At 42.2% G+C, this 25424-nt stretch overlaps 2 protein-coding genes across 7 annotated transcripts; one reads left to right on the forward strand and one right to left on the reverse strand.

The window, feature by feature from the left end:
• Positions 1-1877: 1877 nt before the first annotated feature.
• On the reverse strand, positions 1878-17307 carry usp48 (ubiquitin specific peptidase 48). Of its 6 annotated transcripts, none has more exons than XM_027016581.2 (28): positions 17297-17307; positions 16500-16634; positions 16104-16224; positions 15308-15449; positions 14840-14967; positions 14337-14461; positions 13517-13625; positions 12904-13037; positions 12580-12662; positions 12101-12280; positions 11608-11742; positions 11125-11274; positions 10322-10522; positions 10063-10177; positions 9615-9760; positions 9215-9286; positions 8779-8903; positions 7338-7460; positions 6841-6902; positions 6512-6622; positions 5949-6076; positions 5416-5522; positions 5086-5190; positions 4449-4643; positions 4137-4262; positions 3998-4046; positions 2864-2890; positions 1878-2615 (listed from the first exon to the last, which is right to left on the reverse strand). In XM_027016581.2, the coding sequence occupies exons 2-28, from the start codon at positions 16631-16633 to the stop codon at positions 2593-2595; spliced, it is 3156 nt and encodes a 1051-aa protein (XP_026872382.2). In that variant the 5' UTR covers position 16634; positions 17297-17307; the 3' UTR covers positions 1878-2592. The 6 variants fall into 6 exon arrangements, with proteins under 6 accessions (XP_026872382.2, XP_035376243.1, XP_026872380.2 ...); XM_035520350.1 differs by lacking the exon at positions 17297-17307 and adding an exon at positions 17149-17286 and having other exon boundaries at positions 9624-9760; XM_027016579.2 differs by lacking the exon at positions 17297-17307 and adding an exon at positions 17149-17286.
• ldlrad2 (low density lipoprotein receptor class A domain containing 2) lies at positions 16574-23929 on the forward strand. The gene is made up of 6 exons (XM_035520352.1): positions 16574-16659; positions 18613-19166; positions 20186-20686; positions 21174-21320; positions 21433-21570; positions 22567-23929. Exons 2-6 carry the CDS (start codon positions 19070-19072, stop codon positions 22833-22835), a joined length of 1152 nt encoding a protein of 383 aa, XP_035376245.1. The 5' UTR covers positions 16574-16659; positions 18613-19069; the 3' UTR covers positions 22836-23929.
• Positions 23930-25424: the final 1495 nt, after the last annotated feature.

Raw genomic sequence — 25424 nt, forward strand, 5'->3', positions numbered from 1 at the left:
TGCGCACTATGTGCCTCAGCATCCACTGATCTCCCAGTGTCAGTTTACGTGGCCTGCCTCTTTGCAGCGGAGTTGCTGTCGTTACCAATCGCTTCCACTTTGTTATAATACCACTAACAGTTGACTGTGGAATATTTAGTAGCGAGGAAATTTCACGACTGGACTTGTTGCACAGGTAGAATCTTATCACAGTACCACGCTGGATTTCACTGAGCTCCCCATTCTTTCACAAACGTTTGTAGAAGCAGTCTGCATGCGTAGGTGCTTGGTTTTATACACCCGTGGCAATGGAAGTTTTATACACACACACACACAGACCAAGAGCATTACAGACAGTTTCTTTTCTCTCCCGAGTCATTTCACTAGAGTGAAATGCCCATGACTGCCTCCCTGTGCACTCATCCCAATTTAATTTTAAATCATGATAAGAATATGACTGGAATCAAAGGCCTAATGCCCCAGTGAGAACTTTGAGTGCTTTTAGCTCCTTTGGAGTTGGTAACTGTAATGGTCTCCTAACTGGACTCCCCCAAAGACCATTCAACAGCTACAGCGCATTCAGAACGCTGCTGAGAGTTTTAACCAGGACAAAGAACAGAGAACATTACTCCAGTGCCAAGATCTCCACACTGGCTGCCAGTGTTGACGTTAAAGCACTACTATACATCTACAAGTCACTGAACGGATCAGGCCCAGAATACTCAGGTCTGCTCGAAGAGTTTAAACCCAGTGGGGCTCTTAGATCCATGGACACAGGCCAGCGTCTAGCACCCAGAACTCAAACCCAACATAATGATGCAGCATTTCACTTTTATGCTGCACATAACTGGAACCAGGGCCCAACTGAACTTAGATGTGGCAAAAACAGAGATTTTTATAACTAGGTAAAACATTTGTTCCCTAGTACTTATAGACAAGCTCCTGTGTTACATCTGGCCAAACTTTATCCAGATATTCATGAGTGAGAAAACAAAAACATTTAACAAACATGAAAAAAATTCTCTAAGGCTTTGTGCATCAGACCCCACAAATGCCAAGCACCAACCTCAGATTGGTGATTAAATAGATTAAGGGGAATAGACAAAAGATTTGTGCAATGATCAATACATGGGTGATTGTGAGTGAGGCAGTGGAACGAGCTGGGATTGGTGTGTGGGCAGTGGAAGGGAGCTGGGATTGGTGTGTGGGTTTTGGAAGGGAGCTGTGATTGGTGTGTGGGTTTTGGAAGGGAGCTGTGATTGGTGTGTGGGTGTATGGTGCCTGACAAGATGTTATTTTACCGTGTCTGTGTAAATCACTTTCATTTGCCATTATTTATGAAACTTGCTACAAAATAAACTTGCCTTTTCTCATATTTATCTGCCAGTGAAACAGGAAGTAGTGAAATGGCTTTAGACTTAGATGTACTTATAGAAATTTAACATAACTCAGTGTCAACCACAGGTGTTCCAGTTGATTTGAGCTAAATTTCTGTCATATTGTCACTCTAAGATCCACCTAATAAAAACACCAAAGACAAGAAATGAAACAATAACAATGTAAATTCCTCTATATTATCTATACCATAATCTATCATGAATTAAGTTTTATTGTTCCATTTTTTGGTAAAAGTTTGATGCTCCTTTCTCTCCTAGTGCAGAGAAAACCTTACCATACAATATCTTAGTCATAACTATGAACTAGATTTTTTTGCATTAATTTGTATGATTGGCTGTCTAGAGCTACTAGTTTCAGGGAAGGGGGTGTGATGGACTCTGGGTAACTACAATGAGCAAGAAGAGGTCTGGATGCTCATTTATAAGAGTCTATGGATCTGTGTATTATAGATTATAGATATTATAGATAACTCCATATATTTACACACCAGGATGTCTGAGCATGTGAAAAAAGGAACTTTATTGCCCATATGAAAGACTTACAGAAAAGAATAGTTCACACAGAGGCCTGCATAACATGTCAAGTAGTAGCAGAACACGTCTAAACTATTTTGCAAGAGTTTTTTTGTTTATTTTTTCCTATTTTGGAAATGAGTGCCTCTCTAAAGATCGGTTTACTAAAGTTATTTTTGGTGAGGGTATCATTGTGATTACACAGACACTTACATTTTTAATATTGAAGTTGCTCATGCATTCGTATGTATATCTGAGTGAGATTGCAGGGTGTAGCCATGTGATTCCGTTGAATGAAACTTTGTGCCTAGAAATTGTACAGATGTGTCATCCAGCAAATCTAAGCCGGGTATCTACACATCAAGCCATCATCTCAAGAGAACATCACACTGGCACCAGCAAGAAGCACTGTTATGTAAAGACCGTTTAATGTCCCAACCCGTATTTTTTCACAGTCATGGTATGCACTTACAGAATGCATCAACATCTTGTAATATTAAAACTCAGCACACCTGTATCCAAAGACAGACGCTTTTAGGGGAGGCGCAACATTAAGTTACAAAAATAAAAGAAAAAAAAAAGAAAAAAAAAAGTTGAAAGGCACAAAAACAAATCTAACTTCGAACCCTCAAAGATTCTTCAGACTAATTCAAGCTTCTCTCTTCAGTGAGATGTTAGCGTTCATCCACATCAAGAACGTCCATCAGTGTCCTAGTAACCCAGTACCTGTATATTGGACAAAAAATGTTAGCAGATTTACAGATTCCCATGCCTAGTGTTAACAGGTTAACAGATTCTCATGCCTATTCCACTGAAGTGATGACAGGCAGTCACTGACCAATCGGGTGTGTTAAAGCAGGGAAAACATTAACCTCTGTCTACTAATGAGAAACTCTAGCATTTATTTATAAAACCTGTTAATACACAACAATATCAAATATAGTATATACTGCAACAGATGATAGACTTCTTACCTTTAAATCCTTCTTCAGGCAAGCAGACTGAAAAAAGAATATTTTGCAAAAATCACACAAATGTACTAGGAAGATACACTCACTGGCCACTTTATTAGGTACACCTGTTCAACTGCTCATTAATGCAAATATCAATCAGCCAATCACAAGGCAGCAACTCAATGCATTTAGGCATGTGATGTAAAGGACTCTGAACATGGCCTGGGGATAGACAGGCTGGTCTGAGTGTTTCAGAAACTGCTGATCTGCTGGGATTGTCACGTACAGCCATCTGTAGGATTTAAAGAGAATGACCCAAAAAAGAGAAACTATCCAGTGAGCAGCAGTTCTCCGGATGAAAAAGCCTCAGACGAGAATGTCCAGACTGATACGAGCTGATAGAAAGGTAACAGCAAGTCAAATAATCGCTCGTTACAACTGTGTTATACAAAAGAGACTGGTTTCTTGAACATGAGAGAGTTCACTGAACTCAAATGGCCTCCAGTCACCAGATCTCGGATACAGTGTGCACCTTAATCTATGGCGCACCCGATACAGTGTGCACCTTAATCTATGGCGCACCCGATACAGTGTGCACCTTAATCTATGGCGCACCCGATACAGTGTGCACCTTAATCTATGGCGCACCCGATACAGTGTGCACCTTAATCTATGGCGCACCCGATACAGTGTGCACCTTAATCTATGGCGCACCCGATACAGTGTGCACCTTAATCTATGGCGCACCCGATACAGTGTGCACCTTAATCTATGGCGCACCCGATACAGTGTGCACCTTAATCTATGGCGCACCCGATACAGTGTGCACCTTAATCTATGGCGCACCCGATACAGTGTGCACCTTAATCTATGGCGCACCCGATACAGTGTGCACCTAATCTATGGCGCACCCGATAGTGTGCACCTAATCTATGGTGTAGATACAGTGGTCAGAGAGTGTACATGCAGTAAAGAAAGGTAATTTCTGCACTTTTTACAAGTATTCTATAAGTAAAGTACAATTACATTATTCCTGTTCCAAGTACAATTAGGCTACTTTTTAAAATTCAATGAACTTCATTGTAGAAGGTAGAGAATACACCACAATGACCAGAAAATAAGGCCTACAGACACAGACACACACACACTTCTAACCTTGGTATGCATCGTCCATAGCGGCATAATCTGCAATAGGTTCATCGGCCTACACCACCGGAAAGGAGTTATGTCAGCAAAATATATCAAATGGATGAAATATTCATGGAGCCAGTTTCTGTGATCCTGGTTGCAGTACCTTCAGACATATGATGCTCTCTGGGAAGACTCCCAGGCTTCCCAGAGTAGCCGAGTCGTCAGTCAAACAGCGGCCATCTATCGTCAGGTTCTGGTCAAATGGGGCGACAGAGAAGGCGTGCATGATCTGCAGAAACAAAGTCACGTGAGACAAACCTAACATGACCTAGAAATGCACGTCCTATTTACTGAGAGCTGAACACTCACGAGAATGCACAGTGTCTGTGCATACAGAGCAGGGATCAGGGTTAGGGTTAAAGGTAAGGTTAAATGCAAGTTTTAAGTTAACAACACTCAAGTTAAGGGCACACACCTGGATTTTGAGTTCCTTCAGGGTCTGGTTGGCAGAGACGATGAGGGCCTTCTCCCCGCGGAGTCTCCTGTGTCGCATGCTCCTGCGAATGCCAGACTTCCCTGCAGTGGCTGTGCAGGCCACGGAGGGGACGCATGACGGAGCTGTGCTGGGACTCGCGTCACTCAGCTTCTGACGCTTCGCCCCGTCATCAGTCTGCCGAGCCGAGAGGGACAACCAACAAACAGGAGTTTAATCTGATTGTGTTTACAAGATGGTTATTCTTTCTATAAAATATAAATCTATGGACTGTTAGTTGAAGTTGTTTTAAATAAGATGCTGTAGAATAAACTATCAAATCTCCCTTAAAAACCGCGATCTACTGTTTTTTCATGCGGTTTGAATATGCTAAAGCCACAGAATAATTAACTTCATGAATTTACAGAAGGTGAGTGTGTCGTTAGTCTGGTTATTATTTCCCTTCTGCTGTTCTGGTTCGCTTTCTTCTGTTTCCCTAAGCCTGAATTTCCTTTATTTCATGATCAAACTGGAAACGTCATCGTTTGTTTTTATAAAAGAACGCATTAATAAACAAATCACCGTTGGTCGTGGATGTAGAAGTGGACCGGTGCGTAAGGATTAAGGGGCGTAGGTTTACCTGGTTAAAGTCGGGGTCTTTCTCCCCTTCCATTTTGGGCTCCTCTCTCTCATCCTCTGCCTCAGAGCCACTCATACTGAACTCAGGAGCAGCTTCCTTAATCATCTACAGAGCAGAGCAGTGCAGTACAGAGCAGAGCAGAAGAAAGATCAGGAATGAATACAGACAAGGCCTTTGGAGCGTCACTTTTATTCACGGATTCTTGAGCCCAGTCCTTGGACCCACATACAGGGCATTTGGGTCTGTGCTGTACATTTGAAGCAGATATGTCCCTCTCAAAGGCCTTGATGTTAGATAAGTGTGTTAGTTGCGTGGTAAAAGGAAACTCACCCGCTTGCTGTCAATGACCTTTCGTACGTAAACTGTAGCCTGAGCGTACTCCCGCAAGTCCCTCTGCTGCTGGAAGATAAAGCCCTCGCGGCATTCTCGACACAGCTCTGACAATGCATGAAGACATGACACACAAAGCCGCATCAGAGACAGATAATGTTTCAGCCTCAGCCAATTAGGTTATATCAGTTTTACACTTATAGGTGTTTTGTGGTTCTCAATGCCTTAAACCTCTTTCACTGGCTGCTTAGGGCCTAGGACTAGGGTTAGAATTAGAGAGTGTTAATGTTAGGGTTAGACATGGTTTGGGTTAGAGAGGGTTAATGTGAGGGTTAGTGTTAGAGAGGGCCACAGAACTCCACAGTTTAGTGGTTTCTGCAGTTTTATTTCACTGGATAATTATGAAGCTTCTCATGGGTTACATCAGGAAACGTTTACCTGGTAAATCCTAGAAGGTAAAACCACAAACTACTACGACCCATTAGGGTTATGGTTAGGGTGCGGTACTGCATGTGAAGGCTGTGCTGTGTTACCAGGCTCGGTGCGGTACTGCACGCTACCGCTGTCTTGCATGTCTTGAGTCCTGCATATGCAAATTGGCTGGTCCACCAGGAACAGTCTGCAGATCACATCCCATTCAGCAGGCCAGAGGAGAGCTATACTGTGCAACGACAAACACGCACACACGCACACGCACACACACACACACACACACACACACACACACACACACATACACACGCGCGCACGCACACACATGCAAACACACACAAAGTGAGAGACAGGTAAGAAGGCTCTGTAACCATGGTTACTAGGGCTAAAAAAAGAGCAAATGGTATGGGATAGCTCTGAAGCTAAATAATTGTCCTAAGTGGCAATACAACGAAACTTGACCATGAAAGAGGACAGAACACGCTCCTTTAACAACAACAACAACAACCTGAGATGAGTTTCCAAAAACAACTTGACCCAGGTGAACTATTACGGTACTACACTTTGAACCCTCTTTGTAAGATTTAAGATTACAATCAACACTGCAGTGGTTTGAGATTATAATCTCGAGGTTCTATCTAGGGAAGGTTACTCAGTTACTCACTGCTGAGCATCTCCCTGAATCATGGAGTTGTACGTAAACATGAAGCCACCGTGAGGACACAGTAGGATGTTGTTCCCCACATTGGACACTGGGTTGGACTTTGCTGGCCTCCTGTGATGACACACAGTATTGCATGTAGAGGAAAGGAGCCTTGGAAATGTGTTGTTCTAGCTTCTCAAGCAGTTAGGACAGACTACACAGCTACACAGTTCAGAGCAGTTTACCAATTAAGCCTGAACCACTGATGGACAAAACTTTCCAATAAATATGCAAGCTTGGGACAATATGGGAAAAGCATATTTACTAACTAGATAAAAAAATTAATTCACCTGATGAATTTCCTCCACTCATCAACGAAGAACAGAGAAACAATATACAAGACATCAGTATCCTGCACACACACACACACACACACACACACAGATAGAAATTACAATCCTTCTCTTTAACAGCAAGAAAACGTTATGACAAATCTCAATTTCAAATGTTAATTAAACAATAGGAACAAACGTTAGCAGCATTAGGTATGAAGTGTTACTCTGATTAGAAACTTGCAGGAGGAGTTATAGTGGTGTTGCACTTATTTTTCTATTTTCAGTTGTTAGAACCTGGGAGCAAAACTGGCACTGCAACAGATCTAAAACACTGCATAACTGCTTAAGACACAAACCAGAACTACTACATAAACACTTGCGAGTTATTTACACAGTTCTTAAGAACAAAATGAAAAAATGCTGCTTATTGTATCTTTTATGGAGTATTGTGTAGTGTTGCAGTGCAGTGTTGACCGGTGTGAGTATTGTGCGGTGTTAATGTTGTGTCCCACCTGGGGCCATTTCTGTAGCGTGGGGCGATTCTTCTCCTGGAAGAGGTTGAGGAGGGAGTTCTTCTGCTCACTGGCCATCATTCTGTTCAGAGCTTCATTTTCTTTGCCCTCTTTCTCCATCCTCTGAGAAACAGACCACATTTAAAATGTACACTTTACTTACAGAAATATACGCAGCAGTTGAAGGATCTCTGGATGAAACGTCCTGTTTCTCTGGAAACTTTGTGTACTTCACTACTATGTTGTGGTGATTTAGGACAACAGTAAATATGTTTTGCTACAGTACATTAAAGTTATACACCTGGAATCTTCATTGGATTTCCGTGCATGTATGTATATGTGCATATATTTGTGTGTATATTATATTTAATTAATTTATTTTTTCCCTTTTCTCCCCTTCTCCAGATGTGATGTGGGGAGTTAGGACAGTGTGGGGACAGTGTGGGGAGTTAGGACAGTGTGAGGATTTAGGACAGTGCGGGGAGTTAGGACAGTGTGAGGACAGTGTGGGGAGTTAGGACAGTGTGGGGAGTTAGGACAGTGTGGGGACAGTGTGAGGACAGTGTGGGGAGTTAGGACAGTGTTAGGACAATGTGGGGAGCTAGGACAGTGTGGGGAGTTAGGACAGTGTGGGGAGCTAGGACAGTGTGAGGATTTAGGACAGTGCGGGGAGTTAGGACAGTGTGGGGACAGTGTGAGGACAGTGTGGGGAGTTAGGACAGTGTGGGGAGTTAGGACAGTGCGGGGAGTTAGGACAGTGTGGGGACAGTGTGAGGACAGTGTGGGGAGTTAGGACAGTGCGGGGAGTTAGGACAGTGTGGGGACAGTGTGAGGACAGTGTGGGGAGTTAGGACAGTGCGGGGAGTTAGGACAGTGTGGGGACAGTGTGAGGACAGTGTGGGGAGTTAGGACAGTGTTAGGACAGTGTGGGGAGTTAGGACAGTGTGGGGGTTAGGACAGTGTGGGGGGTTAGGACAGTGTGGGGAGCTAGGACAGTGTGGGGAGTTAGGACAGTGTGGGGAGTTAGGACAGTGTGGGGAGTTAGGACAGTGTGGGGAGTTAGGACAGTGTTAGGACAGTGTGGGGAATTAGGACAGTGTGGGGAGCTAGGACAGTGTAGTATGTACAGAGTCTGTTGCAGTGTTTCTCGGCCCAGTCTGCACAGAAGCCCCACACAGTTGACATATCCCATGCGTATCCCATCTCCCTGCACAACCCTGCCAAACACTCGGTGCTCCTGATCACTTGACTGTGATGCAGTGTGAGCAGGGACGGCACTAAGGGCCATGGACTGGGTGAGGACTGGGCGAGGACTGGGCGAGGACTGGGCGAGGACTGGGTCAGGACTGGGCGAGGACTGGGTCAGGACTGGGCGAGGACTGGGCGAGGACTGGGCGAGGACTGGGCGAGGACTGGGCAAGGACTGGGCGAGGGGCATTACCGTGCACTGCTGACATGACTCTTGACGCTGGCTGAACTCTGGCGCTCTGGGGAAGTACACCTTCAGTTTACCCCACACCTCATGCGAGACCAGCCGCCTCTCACCCTCATGAATACTCAGACCACCTGGACAGGAGGAGAAGATTGTGAGAAACGCGCGCACACACACACACACACACACACACACACACACACACACACACACACACACACACACACACACAAAATAGCTATTGATATCTGATGGCTATAGTTTGAACTTTGTATTCTGAACATATAAAGGAACTTTATTAGCACCCTGCACCCTATTTTTGACAGTTTTTATACAAAAATAACACTTTTTGACCTAAAGATTCACAAACATACACAAGTTATATATGCATTACATATGTGCTGTAAAGTCTTTGTTAAGGCCATGCCTTCCCAAACAGACCAACCATGACAGCAGAGAATGTCCTCATTGAACATCTTCATCTCCTCCTCATCACCATCATTGTCTTGTTCACCATCTGTTTACAAGATGGAAACACAAATAATGCATACATAAATGATGAGACAGGCCTCAAACACACATTTACATTTATGGCATTTAGCTGACACCTTTATCCAAAGCGACGTAGAATTATGACTGAGTACAACTTGAGCAATTGAGGGTTAAGGGCCTTGCTCAGGGGCCCAGCAGTGGTGGGGGTTGAACCGGCAACTTTCTGATTACAAGTACCGTAACCACTGAGCTACCACCGCTCCTGCCCATTTAGTCCATGTTCCTGGACAACACTGAAAAGCATGAGCCGTTTTGCCATTTTTTTGCCGAGTGAGAGCGAATCTCCCCAGTACCTTCCGCACCTGTGCAGGTGGGTTTCTCCCCGTTGGTTTTGCAGTTGGTGTGTTTAGTCTCCTCCTCTTCCTCCTCCAGCTGTTCCAACGCCAGCTGTCTCCACTGTCTCAGAGACGCCTTTCCGATCCAGAACCCTTCATCACCGCTACAACACAGCACCAGCAACACCAGGAATTAAATAAGATTTCCAAGATCACTGCTGAAACACATCACCAGCAATCTGATTATCTAGTAACCCTGCCAGTCGCTTCAACACTACAGCAGAAATTACATCAGGTGTCCAGGAACCCTGCATAATGCTTTAACACAATACAATACAATATAAACATTTAAATCCAGCTGTGCAGAGGCCTAAAGCTTAGCAGACAACCAACACTGTTTTGGTTTTTATTTATATGCCAATAAAGCAGAGTTTTATTTAGAGGTCAATGACGCCCTGAGTTGTACCTTTTCAGCTGGGTCTTGGCGAGGTTCGTCACTTCTCGGTAGTCTTCACTGAGCTGATTTTTAAGCCTGAGGACTTGACAGCGGCGAGTAACACAGTCTCTACACAGAAAGGACCCTACACAGCCCCACGGGCAACGGGTGGACATACCAGTGACGACCACACAGTTAGCCTTTCAATCCAAACAGGACAGTTATTCCTCAATTAAAAAAGCAACCGATTAAATGTGAACAAAACATTAGGGCGCTAGCCAGCCCTTACGGTCTACTCTGGGTCCTCCACCATAGCGGTTGAACAGCCTCTCCGCGGCGGCGTTGGATATGCGCTTGGCCTCGCCGATGCGGTCCGGGTGCAGTTTGCCGTGCATGCACAGAAAGGGGCTGTTGTCAATCGCCTTGGTGGCTGTCGAGTCGTCCAGCCACTTCTTCAACCACTCCACAGGCACAAATTCAAAAGGCTCACCTACGGAGGTCAAATAGAAATGTGAGGACACAACATGTCCAGGAGATGGTGCTGTAGCCCTTAGTCAATGAGGTGAGTGCAAAACCTGTGTGAGGTGGGACGAGAGACCATGTGACAGTCAATACATACAGAACATTTTGAGTGTTAATGGCATATAAATCAATCCAAGCAGAATTTGGAGAAGTTTTTTTTTGGTTAATACTGCTTTTCCCCTCTCATATGTTATATCTGCCACTACTATAACATGGTTCATCAGTACTGGTGTCGAGATGATGCAATGCCAAAACACTTTTTTTGGTGCCAACACCATCATTTAATATTTCTATGCAACAACTGCAATAGTCTGTTTGGCATGAGCATGTGCTGTAAGTCCAGTGATAAAGCACTAAATGCCTTGTCCAACAAAATGGCATCAGTCGATACCAGTAATAAATGTGTCTGTGCAGACAGTATCTGGCATTGTTTAAGGCTACTAAATAAGTCTATTTTATGATTTGACTAAAGTTACACTGAATGATTAAACTGAACAGAATGCAGTAATGAATTACTAAGTGAAAAACATGAGCACTTCTCCACCTTTCCTTGGTTCTACAGTGTTTTACCGTCTTGCGCTGGTAGGAGCTCATAGAGCTCCTTGACCTCCACGTGCTTGGCCTTGCCTTTGTCCACACTCTGCCTCCTCATGTCTACCATCTCACTACACCACTCCTCAAACTTTTTATTGTCTTGGTCCACAAGCCTCTGGAGAAAGGCTTTACAAACCAAACACAAACACAGAAAAACACCACCAAAAAAAACAAACAAACACAAGGATTGTTAGAAAGGAAAACATTAACGACAGCACACATCTCCATTTCAGCTGTAGTAACGTCACCGGCTCTTTTCAGTGAAGTCTCTGTGTGACTATCCAACAACGTTTTTAGTGACAATTCAAACACATGTGACTTCCACTCTTATTGAGACTAAGGGCCTTGTTCTCAGTGGGCCCCACACATCAGTGCAACAGCATGTGAAGAGGGAAGACTGATCCATGATCAGCTGTATAAATATGCCTATGATATAGCACGAGGGCCCCATGGCCATACCTGGCACCTCCACATTGGTCTGGGTTTGGTCCTCCTGGTCTAGCCGACGCTTGTACACCAGCATGTAAGCGTTTCTGGAACAGTGAAAGCCTTTGCTATACTTTGGCTTCCGCGTTTGAGACTTGACAGTTTCAGCTGATGACGAAAATCAAACAGGAAACAAAACAAACAAACAAACAAAAAAAAAGATTGGAAGGCTTAATTAGATGGAGGTGGTCATGTCTGGCCTAAAGCTGCATTACACATTCAACAACAACTCTGAACATCTGTCTGAGGGCTCAGGTGACTGCTAGCGTCTGTCTCAACCAACCAATCTATGAAATCAAGTGTTGTAACGTAGGGTTTGAGAGTACCTCATCATGGTATGGTGACACTTAGTGCCATGTGTATATTATGTAAATGACTCTGTATAAATGCCATGTGTCTGACGGCGATTAAGGTGCGAGAACCCAAAGGTGCTGTGGAGTGAACAGGTAAGCACTTTGCTCCTCACCTATATCCTCCTCGAGGCCCAGCTGTAGCTTCTTGCCCTCCATTTTCTCGATCTCCTCGTCATTGAACTTGTACCAGTCGTTGGTGCGGGAGTCTCTGACATGAGCAATGTAGTGGCCAGAGTAGGCACTCACGCCCCGGTGGATCAGCACAGCACTCAGGTCATACGTGCACTTCTCCTCTGGAGAAATGACACAAAAACGCACGGCGTCAGCCACGGCTTTAACGTAAACAGAGTCTGAGGTTTTACAGAGGAGTCTGGAGTCATTTACATTCCTATCAGAAGGCACCTCATGTGCTGTCCTAGCTGTGACCAAATCAAACCCTTCTCCCCCCCTTTGGTTATGTACGCTGTCGTATATAATATAGTAGAGTAACAGTCACTACTATTCAGTCCAATCTCTACCACATGGAAAGGATGGATAACAGGGGGAACATGTCAGGGCAGAGTGTTTGATATGATGGTCATTAGAAATGTACCTTTTGCTTCCAAAAACGAGCCCATTTCAAGAATTTCTGGAAAACTAATTAAGTTGTTCAGTTTCTTCTTGTGACCAGACTGCCTGGAACCCAAAAAAACAAAAACACGAAACTATTTAAACAAAGCTATTTAAATGCTGACAACAAACATTTATATGATGCAATGTGCACTATGCTAACTGATCCCTGACAACTTTCACCTGTTAGCAGCAAGATCTGTAACATCAATAACATTTTCAGTGAGGTGTAACTACACTGCGAGGCCCTGGATGCTGTATTCTTTCTCTGGTAAGAGAGCGGTGTGTAGATGTGCATGTGACTTGCCTGTCAAACACGAAGCGCATGAGCTGGAGGTTGAGTGTGCGGGGCAGGCTGTGCAGCGTGATCCTCCGGGTGGCGCTCTGTTTGCTCTGACAGTTCTCACAGAAGTAGCGGTTATCCCCGTCCAGCTTCTCCTCCTAAAGCAGAAGCCAGGTACAATATGGGCATTGTGTAATCCTAACACTAACCCGAACCCTAAACCTAACACTAACACTAACCCAAACCTTAAACCTAATCTTAAACCTTATCCTAACCCTAGCACTAACCCAAACCCGAACCCTAATCCTAACCCTAGCCCTATCCCTAATTCCAGCTCTATCCCTAATCCTAACCCTAGCCCTATCCCCAGCATCCCGTAACAGGCACTGAAGGGCCTGACACTGTTAGGATGGAGGTGCCCCACCTGTTTTCAACTAATGGAAAACCCTGATGCTGTTCAAACAAGGTCACCAGGTTTGTGAACTCTTTATCCAAACATCTTAATGCCACAGAGTGTCTGAACCCCTCTTGTTCAACTAGCAGTGCACTAGGCCTACTGTGCTGAGATGTATTACATAATGATTACAGCCTTGATGGCGTTTGTGACACACACATTTAAACGTCACAGGGGCCTCACCTTGAGGAACTCCGTTACACACTCTGCCAGGGTTTTGTGGCCTTGGATATTGAGCTCCAGCTCATAGAAACGAGATGGAAGAGCAGATGAGCGGCCACACTGGGTACATCTGTCTCAGAAACACAATCAGACAGTCAGTCAAGCAAGCAATAACACTATACAGTTGGAATAACATGTTATTATACCAGTGTAATACCTAATATGTAAAGTGTAATAGCAAGAGAATGAGCATAAAAGATTTCATATTTCACATGCTCAACTACAAAACGCGTGCCAAAATGAATGCAAATGACCTCAGCATTGCAGTGAGAAAGTTAACCTACTCAATATAAACATAAATGTCAATCAGTCAGAAATAAATGCTAAAAAAGTTCAACTAAACATCGCCTTTCAAGTGCACACAGAGGCCAAAAAGAGGCGGCAGTAGAACTAATATTGAAGTACAAAAGCTGAGACGTTTGACTTTATAAAACCCAGCCATAAAGTGTGGGCGAAATACGTCACCCAAGGAAACCCCAGCATTCCAAATCCTTTTCACTGTCTATGCCATCTGCTGTATTTACCTCCCAGTGCTGCTGAAATGCAATGAATCTGTAGTCTGCACAAAGAGCCACCTCATTGGTACCAGATGCCCACCGAGTATCAGTGTGTTAGTCACACAGATGTCTTGGTTGCTTAGATTACTAATACTTAGGTTGCACCAAATCCATCTTACATGAATCTTTCTGCAGTACCATTACTGCCAGCTGCTCCCAAAATATATGGTTAATTTATATTCAAATTTCTGTGTGTTTTGGACTATGTGTCTTTGCTGACTTACACTGTAACATAAGAGAATTCTCCACAGAACTGCTGCTGGATCACATTCTGAAGGGTTGGGTCTTTCTGCTGGGATAAAGTGTCTTCCAGGAGTGAAAGGAAGAGTTTGGAAAACTCCTGTGCATCCTAAGGACAGAGGATTAGGAGAGACACATTCAAACTGCTAGACAAGAGCTCCTGAGAATAACTAACACTTTTACCATTTTCAGGGCAATACTAAAGACTACTTCCTTTTCTGATATCGTGACAAGCTGTTAACAGCAATAAACCTAACATACAAGTTACAACTGCTAAAAATGTCATCAAAGAACCATTTACACTAGTGGACAAATCTAACCAGCCCTCCCCTCAAAACACTGTCTGATGCCCACATTAATAGACCAAGAAGGAATTTCAAGCGAGAAATCACATCAGTTGTCTGAAAGCGCAACCCCAGTCAAGAAAAGATGAAAAGTACAAGCGACTCTGTTGGAGCCCTCATGTATCTTTCAGTCCTAGGTTTACCTGCTGCTGCCCAGTATTAAGTCCCAGTGCTTTCACCAGACCCGAGGGGTCGATGTACCTTCTGGTGCTGTTCTGCAGCAATGCAAACAGGTACTGCAGGTGTTCACATATCGTCCTAGGTTCATATTCTGTGGGTTTTTCACAAATGCAGACACACAATGGGCCGGTGTAATTTCTTTGACATCTTTTTTAGATATGTTTCTATATATGCCATACACAATGCCTCATATATGCCTCATATATGCCAATACACAATGCCTCATGTTCTGGTTTTAATCAGTATATTCACTTGTCTTCATATTGCCAAGCTAGTAAAACAATTTGGTACTTGGTATTAACACAAAAGTGATCTAGGTTCACTGCTCATAATCTCAAAGTGCATACTTGCACAACCAACTCTCTTTTAAAAAAGGTCATATAAGCAGATAAGGCGTCTGAGGATCGACGCAGGTCTGGACGCAGCCTAACCTGACTCTGTGCTGTGCCCTTCTGCCCTGGAGTTCTGGCACAGGTAGAGCGTCCTGCGCAGCTCCAGGTTGTGGAACCACACCTGGAGGAAAGTGTTCACGTAACACGTGGCGCCCAAATTCGTCAGGCCCACAAAAGTGTTCTAAAACAACAATGCCCAAAAAACATTTATTGATAAAAAAAAAAAAGACAACACTAATTAAATTGTAAAGACCATAGCTTCTCAGTGAGAACTGAGAGCGCCCTTATCTCATGAAAGTCTCACCTATTCATATTCCCATTTAGGAACTGCTGAAAGACCACGATGCCAAGACCATGTCAAATTTAGTGAATAGAAACAGAGGTCCTTTGTTCTCTTTAACTTGATTCTAACTGTCTTCTCACTACATGTAAGTGATTAGCTCCTGTTTCTTGTAGGTGTCTATCGATATCACATGACATTCACCAGTGTTGGAGGGTGGGGACTGTAAGCGGTGCTTCCATCGGAGTGTGTTGTCTGCTGTCAACAGTGTTTCCTGTCCTCAACTTTGCGGCATAGCCAACATTTCCATTAAAACTGGAGGTGAGTGCTAACCATGTTAAACTTAACATATTCAACTGTGTGGGTTACTGATGCTAACCACACTAAACTTAATATATTGAACTGTGTAGGTGACTGGTTCAGAGCATCAGTCCACAAGGACAGGTTTATGTAGAAACGCTTCGTGAACAACCCCATCACACTACTGTGAATGCTAATCCAGAAGACATTTCCTAATCTGCGTTCATGTTCAAAAACCATAACATATGGCCATACCTTATCTCTTCGTTCAGAGTTCGGGTCATCGATGTTGTGGAAAGTATTTTCATCGATTTCCCCTAACCACGAATGTTCCCCAATACCAACTAAACAATTTGGGTTCCCTTTGCAGTTGCGCCTGTTTGACACAAAACCATTACAGAGACTAAATGTAGTTTATTCTAGTAGATACATACACTGTGCCATGATGTCATATGTTCCAATAAAAAAAATGGGGTGGTCAAGCAATAACCTTATCAAATAACCACATTTCACATACCTGCAAGAACTAAAATCGATATTAATCAATAAACTAAGAACTGGGTAAAATAATAAACTAGCAAGCAATGACTGCAATCGCAGTACTAATCAGATAAATAAATAAAGTAGATATAAACAAAAAAATAACATTACCTGCATGCTCCCCTCTTGCACGCCGGTACAGCAATACGATATGCTAACTCAACATGTTCCTGCGTTATATCCTCCGGTTTGACTGTGTCGACCCATCGCCAAGCGGCTTTTTCGAGCTGCAGACGAGGAGCCATTCTACAAATAAAAAAAAATCAAGGCGGTAAGAGACAGTGTAACGTGAAATAGTACACAACACAAAACCTTACCTAGCCTGTAAAAAGTCGAGGAAATGTAAGTTAGCTATAATGCATTAGCTGGCCAACTAGCTGTTACTATTTTGTAGCTGACTTTTAACACGTAATGTTGCAGAAACGTAAAGATACCTGACCTAGCTACGGCAAACTCTGGCAGCAAACAGTTGCTAATAGTTTATTAAATGAAAACTTATTCCAGTAAGTTAGTTAGTTATCTAGGTAACACGTTAGGGACTAGCGTTGGTAGATACGTTAGCTATGCTAAGTAACTTTATTCTGTATTCCGCTGGCTAGTTTAGCACATATAGCTGCTAAGGCTAATAGCTGAGGATATTCTGTCATGTTATGCTACGCACTTAGCTAGCTTGAACGCTAACTAGCTAGGTAGCTAGTTAGCTGCGATGACTACCGAGGCATCATTCAATAATATGCGTTCGAACCTTGCTTGTATTTACCATGAACTTCTGCCAGTGCAGATACTTTAATAATTGTATTTTTTCACATTTTATTTAGGGTATGTTTGTATTTAGCGCCCTTGTCTCCGTTTTTAAATAAATATTTTCCTTCCTCAGTTTCAAACTTGTTTGAAGCGTATGTACTTACGCATGACGTATCGTTGCGTCTGACGTATATCGCGCGTTCACCAACGCTGACTGGTCCATATTCTCTTGGCCTCAACACGCATGTTTCCGTGATTGGTTTGACTACATGAAACCAGCAGACACCCTGGCAGCTAGATTTTTTATTATTACAAAGTGTGTGTGTGTGTGTGTAGTAATACAACTATTCAGTTTTATTTATATATATATATATATATATATATATATATATATATATATATATATATATATATATATATAGAGAGAGAGAGAGAGAGAGAGAGAGATTCTATATATATATATATATATATATATATATATATATATATATATATATATATATATATATATATATATATATATATATATATATGAGAGAGAGAGAGAGAGAGAGAGAGTATTACTGAATAGTTGTATTACTATTCTGCAATAAATAGAGCGTTCAGAATACCTCGAACCAGTTGGCATGGGTCTGTTATATCAGAATAGGTTTACTATACAGGCAAATTATATTCCTTCACCTGGGGGAATTTCATCAAATGAGGTTGTTTTGCATGCAGTCTGCCAACATAATTCAAAATAGCATTTCTAAAGAAATATGGCACACTGTTTTGTAATATACACCTCTCTTCTGATAACATTGTTATTGTTAAATAAATCTAATGTCGATGTGTATTCCACAATATTGGTGTGTAAGTGCAAATTATTATTATTATTATTATTATTATTATTATTATTATTATTATTATTATTATATTCACGACCATGTGGTAATGATTGTAAGTAATGAATGTCTAACTTACTGTGTAACGTTACAGATTAATTACACTATTAGCTGCTGGATCAGCTCTTTTTGAGTCTCTTAACTTGGGTTGTGAGGTCACTGAAAGGTCTACAGGGGCTCACAACAGTGTGACGCGCACATGCGCACTCGTTACAGGATATTAGGGGTTAGAAACGAAACCTAGATTTAATCATGTAGAAAGTAAACCTCATCATTTTTCAATGGAGAATCTCTACTCGTAGTGCAACTTTTTAAAGGTTAGACTTTATTTCTGGTGAAAAAGCATGAATACAAGTTAATTCAAGTTGAAATCCAAAATGCTTTTTTGTTCCAAATGGAAAAACTGTTTTGTTTTGTTTTGTTTTTATGGCAGACTGAGCCACATAATGTATTGCACATTGCACACAATCACCGCAGACACACATCATGTAAAATAAAAACAACAATGTATAAAATGATGCAACTGCAGAAGGCGTGACATGAGAGATGGGTCTCCCTTCCTAATGGGGCATGTTGTGGTCTCTCTCTCTTCCCAGTGAAAGCAGGCGTGCGCGTGACATGGTTGACTCAAGCCTCGCGGTGGGGATGGGGGTGAATGGCGCTGTTTGGGCACTACGGCCCCTCCTTTTAACCCAGGACTTTGGGGCTGTTGTCATGGAAACGGCAGAGACGCATAGATTGTACCCGGAGACATCAAAGGCGCAAAAGTCGCGATGATAAAGAAGGATTTGCTTAGAGACATTTTAAGTATTACAGTCAAATTTTCACTGGCTACCTTCAATAATAAAAGGCTTTCTTAAACGGTCCACTTGTTAAACGTCCCTTGTGTGAATCAAAACGATTCTTTCTTTTTTTTTTTTTTCTTTTTTTTTTTTTTTTTACTTCAAATGACATTGATGCCAATCCGTCGGATTTAGTTAAAACGCCTTTGGAGGAGCATTCAAAACTTAGCGGACTGTGCGCTGCTTTAGGAAAGTGGTTGCGCTTTGTAGGATGGCCAGAGTGCGCGACGAGAAACGTGTCCGGCGCCTGTCAAAATGGCTTGTTCTTCTCAGCATAATGGCACTCCAGACTAACGCCATCGAGACAGGTATGAAGATGGAAGTTCAATTTTAAAGATTTATTCCGTTGTTGGTTTACCACTTGTTGCAATTACTCCTATCATTGTGTAACTAATTTATTTGTTGGTACAGGCGTTAGAGCTCTGGGGAGAGACTTTTTTTTTTTTTTCTAATATACAACACTTCAGCACAAGCAGCAGTCAGACTGATGCACTGTGACTTTTAAAATTCTGTACTCCAGAGAAAAGGGACCATGTTTAATAAGCAGAAATTACATTACAAATTACAGTTGTTTTGTTACAAGTTCTTTTATACTGAAGAGCAACACAACATGGTGTTTGTTCTCAATCATTCAGAAATCTTCACTTTTGTAAGCTCATGAGTTTTGGGCGTGCCTTCATTTGTGTGGGTTAGGGTTGGGGTGAGGGTGAGGTTTGAACATTGTCTAAGAATAATTTGACCGACAAACTATAAGACACATATAGAATGAATGTCTTTGCCATTGTGTTTGAAACTTTCTGTGGTGTTTTACTGGTCTTGATTACAGTGGGAACTGGCACTCTTTTCCATTTGATCTCAATCAAATCCTTACAAGGAACTCAATCCTTACAAGGAACTCAATTTTCTACTCTGCTAATTTTTAGCAAACTTAGTTCAGAAAACATGGTTACAGAATATTTTTGAATTATTGTTTCTTTCCCATTTATTGAAGCTTTCTCGGGACATTCCAAGAAGTCAGGCATCAAGGATTCACTAGTTACCCTTGGCAACAAAGCTAATAAACTCTGCAGTGGTTATAAATCTTCCTATTATTTGGTTCTTACCCAAGAGGGGTGGGGGAAATTCCCCCCCCCCCCAAACTCTTGTTAGATAAACAATCAGGTTTGCTTTGGTCTCTCGCCTCCCATTATCACTGTTTCAGAGGAGTACAGTATATCAGAGCAAAGTCTGAGTGGTCTGTTCTCACCTCAGAGATGTAGAGTATATCTCACGCTATGGAAGACCCTGGAATGTGATTAATCCTTTGACTTGGTAAATGCCCTGACAGTGAACATGGTGGACTTCTGTGGCCAGATGGTCCAGGGAGATGGCATGATCATCCGGTCCCACAAGGAGTCACGCAAGTACTACTTTGTCACCATGGGAACTGACTGCCACCTCACGATGCAGTCTGCCACACCCCGAGATAAGGTGCAGTTCTACTTCCGTTACTTCCTGGTCTACAGCCTGCTGCGAGTGTCTCCGTTCAGTCCCGTACCCCTCGTCCCTGAGTCCGCCAGGGGCCCCCTCCTGTCAGGACCCACCCGGCCTGAGATGCGCATGGAGCCCACGCCAGGGGAGGGTCAGGGGGACCCCTGCCACGCCGGCTCCTACATACAATTCTATGATGGCCGGGATAAGACGGCGCCCCCTATTGGTCCACCGCTGTGTGGAAAGAGCCTGCCGCGTCCAGTACTTTCAACTGGTAACTATCTGACCCTACGACTTGTGACCAGAGGTACTCAACCCCGTGTGGACTTCGTAGGGGACTTCACCTCTTTTAGGCTGGGTAAGACCTCCAAATAAAGTGACTATCCTAGAATCATTTTATACCTGTACTTCCACCTGTACTTCCAACTGTACTTAAAGCTGTACATCCACTTGTACTTCCAGCTGTACTTTCAACTGTACTTATGAAGTGTATTCAGCGGAATGTGAAAGGATGTAAAAGACAAAAAAAAAAAAAGATTTACTCTGAAAACATTGTATATATAATTCTTGGAATTTGGTTTTATCAGAAATCAATATGCTATTTCCTGAACCCATATCTGTCAGGCATATCCCATGCATAGACATTTTTATATGTTTGGTGCTAGAACATCTGACAGCTATAAAAATCCCAAAGTTATATAAATATATATATATATATATAAATATATTAGTAATGGTCTTTACAAAAATACCGTTACTTAGCTCAAACTCCCTTAAGTGATCCTGTGTTGGCGTTAATATTCGCTTCTGTTTAAATGACTGTATGTCACTGTGTGGCTTTGTAGGGTTTAATCAGTCAGAATGCAGGGGTGAGCCTTACTTCAGCTGCCGTAACGGGAAGTGCATTCCCATGAGTCTGGTCTGCAGTGATGACAAAGGAATTGATAACTGTGGTGATGGCACTGACCTGCGAGACTTCCCAGGATGCATTAGTCAGTGAACAAAGAAAAGATCAAATATTATTTTAACTTGGTAAAACTTTCACTGTGTGCAGCACACGTTCATGTCCAGAACATTCTATGTTTCCTTTTTGTTGTGTTTAAGGTGTGTTGTCCACAGCCAGTGCTCGTCAGCCCCAGGTGACTCCGCCCATGCCCCTGCTGAACACGCCCACCCTGAGAGCATCCACTCCAGAGAAATGCAGTGGCCCAGATGACATACATGAACTGGGCTCCATCAGTGGTATGTCCCGCCTACACCCTCTGCTCTTCTGTATTTATCTAGATGAATTAAAACTGTAACTATACATCTGAAGTAAATAAGAAGTGACACTATGATCAACCCTTTTCCTTTTAGCCAGAGGAATGACAGACATGAAAAAATGACACGCTTTAAAGCGCGCGTGAAAAAGCTACCCGTCTTCTCCCAGATGTCCGTTCTATGCAGCAGTTTCATTTTATGTTTATGTAATGGTGAAGCTTTGATTTACAAAGGCCATAAAGCTAATTGGTGAGCACATGAATGCTGACTACCTCTTCCTATAGACAGAGCTATAAATCACCTGTCAGCTGTACTATCTAGGATCAGCTAGTGCCTTCAAACCATTGTTGAATTTATGTGTCTGCAAACAGGAAAGTCCACAAGTCCACTTGCAACGCTTTGCAAGTGTTCAAAGAAGTACAGCAATATAGTTCAGTAGCGTGCACTAGGAAACTGAAAGGTCAAAGGGACATGGATGGTCAGGATGTGTGACAACATTAAAGGGATTCTCCCCACAAAGCAAAGTTTACTCGCATTCAGAGAAGTAAATATGATTTTAGGGTGTTGTTTGACAAATGCTTGCTTTTAGTTATAGAGAGTCTTGTGTAACTATAAAGCCAAACATTTAACTAAAAACACACTACAATCAATTTAAACTACTTTGACTACTGAATAAAATGTGTTGTTTGAGGCTTATCTTTAGAGTAATCCTTTAAATGTTTTTTTTTTCTTTTAATATGCTCTCCAGGTTCAAACAAGTCTCTTAATTTGCAAATAAATACATTTTTCCAGTGTAAAATACATTCTAATTTACGATAATAAAATTATGAAATATAATCTGTTTTGATATTTTCAAAATAAGCACAACTCAGGTTACAAACCTCCAAAACCTGACAGTTAAGTGGTGCGTTTGAGGTCTGGTGTTATGGATGGCCTGGCAGCTTGTGTATAGTAACCTGCTATCCCACAATCCCTCAGAGTCACAGTCGTACATGTTCCTGCTGGCCCTCTACGTGGTGCTGGGTGTGGTTGCTGGGACTGCGCTGCTCTGCTGGTGCTGCTGGTCACCCGGCTGGTTCGTGTGGAGGGTCAGCGTGTGCCGTTTCATGCCCTGCTGTAACTCCTGCTGGGCCTCCTGCCAGCTGTGTGGACGGAGCTGCTCACAGAGCAAAGAGCACCGCATGGCCAAGGTCACGCCCCAGGGAGCCACGCCCACCGTGGCCCCCGCTACCACCGTGGCTGTATAGACTACGACAGAACAGCGAAGTTGGACAGGCAAGAGTGAACGCTTCTTCTGGGACGAACTCTCAGAAAGAGGGTTAACTTTAATGGCTGTAACGGTAGAGTGTGCATAATGTTATAGGTGAAAAGTGCTCTTTGTCAGGGGGGGGTTGAATATTGTATTTGGGTTTGTTATATGTTTTTTTTTCTATTGCTTTTATATGAAATCAAGTTCTCTGATGCTACTTTTTGTGACTGAAACCCCTGTTCATAACCAACTGTGACCAAACAGAAGATCTGCTCATGGACAATGAAGATGATTTCTACACTTTTTCAAGTTATCATACCGAATAATATTATCATACCGAAGAAAACACCGATGGAGTATTAAATTCCAAGTTTTTTTATGAACAACAGATATTCCTAAAAAAAAAAAAAAAAAAAAAGGATTGCATTTTTCCTTTGAGAAGGAGTAAGATACTCACTGCATGCAACAGGAAAAACAAGGCAATATAGAAAGAAAGGAGCAGATCAACATATTTAGATCCCAACAAATCCAAACAAATCCCAACAATTCTGCTTCTGAGAAAATATTTGTAGACAAACAGTTTCATTATTCCCAGAGCTATTGTCAAAGATGCGTATATGTGGCAATTAGTCTGGGGGTCTGCTCGGTGAATATCTCTGACACCATCAGAAGCATTTTTCTCACAGCTGTTGCTCAGATACCAAGTCGTGTTCTACGTCTCTTTGTCTGTGCCCGTGAGTGTGTTGCAGAGCCCCACTGCATCCTCTCAGTGTGGCGTTAGTTTGAACTCGTTTTATTCCTCCACACATTTGATGTCTCTGTACTCCTAAGGGACGTGTTGGGTATGTGTAAGTGCACTGTTGAAGGATTTGGGTTGGGTAAAGACAAGAATAGGGTCATTGGGAGTAAGAGAGTTCAATATAAAATAATGTTTGTGGTTAACTTCAAATATATTTCTAAGATCAATCAAATGGCATACCAAAAATGTGATAGGACAGCTTTTTTGGTGTTTGTTTGAGATGATTATATGATACCAGTGTAGATTAATTCGTTAAATGTTGTTGATATAATAAATGTGCTGAGGTAAACACAGCTATGTGGTGGAATTATCGCGTACTTCCGTGCTGCACAGTACGTGAAAGCAGCACGCGAGAACGGTAGCGTGTCCGAGTACGTAGTCATCGTGAAACAGTACGCGAAAAGTCCCCGGATGAAGTACCGGCTCGGGAGACGCACGTCTATCCCATGATTCACCTGGAGCAGCGCAGGCTTCGAAGCTAACGGAGATCAAACGGCCCAAAGCGCGGAGGCCACTATTTACAAGCACGATAAAACCAGAAAAATAACAATTAAAAATAATTTTGTTTCTGTCCAACCCCAAGTAACGTTATGAGTAGCGTGGCGCGGAGTGACAAACACATGTCTGATTTTTATAATTGATATTAACGTAACTTGTAAGGCTAGCAGTGAATGCAAGCTGAGGTAATTGTGTTCGCTCACTAGTTAGCCGGCTAAGCTAATCGCGGTAGCAGGAGTAAAGAAAGTTACCTCAAGTACAAAAATGACAGCGAAGGGGCTTTCGCAGCGGTGCTGTGACGTCATGCAGCATATGACGCTGGTAAAATGGACGTAGTCCGAGTTTAGATTATTATAGAATACATTATAGACTATATTATTATAGAATATATTGTTATAGAGTATATTATTATAGAATACATTATTACAGAGTATATTATTATAGAGTATATTATAGAATACATTACAGAGTATATTATAGAATACATTATTATAGAGTATATTATAGAGTATTATAGAAGACATTAGAGTACATGATTATAGAATAATTATTACAGAGTATATTATAGAATACATTATTATAGAGTATATTATAGAGTATTATAGAAGACATTATTAGAGTACATGATTATAGAATACATTATTACAGAGTATATTATTAGAGAATGCATTATAGAATACATTATTATAGAGTACTCCAATCATAAACTCAGAATTATCTTAGAGCATTCACCACTTCCTGAACCTTTATAACATAGTCATGTCACTATCTATACTTATTTGTTATAGACACATGAAATTTAAAATGAAACTATATATATATATATATATATATATATATATATATATATATATATATTAAAAGAATCTACTATAACAAACTTGGACATTTCAGTTCAATAAACTATTGTGTTTTCTATCTCCAACTTCAAACTGTGTTGCCATTGTAACTATGAGCAACCTTTCAAAGAAAATCCTCTCTCCTTCCCCCCTTCACATTGTGTAATGTTCTGTCACAGCAGCATCGCTTTAAATGGGCCGTCAGCTTCTTGACTGACCTCAGTGTCTTCAAATGCACAGTGGTTACTGGGGGCAAATGTTAAACCTTAGAGGTTACGTTAGGTTTGTTGGGTTTGACCCGTGTTAAAACAGATCTCAGCTATGTTCAGTATTCACGGCTCCATTTGTTCTCCTGTTATCTCTGCAGCACACACTGGTGAAGCGTCATCTGTGACTCATTCACACACTGTGACTAGCCTGCTCTGATGCATCTCATTTAACAAGGGTAGAC

Source organism: Electrophorus electricus, chromosome 20 (assembly GCF_013358815.1).
Source record: "Electrophorus electricus isolate fEleEle1 chromosome 20, fEleEle1.pri, whole genome shotgun sequence".
Lineage (NCBI taxonomy): Eukaryota > Metazoa > Chordata > Actinopteri > Gymnotiformes > Gymnotidae > Electrophorus > Electrophorus electricus.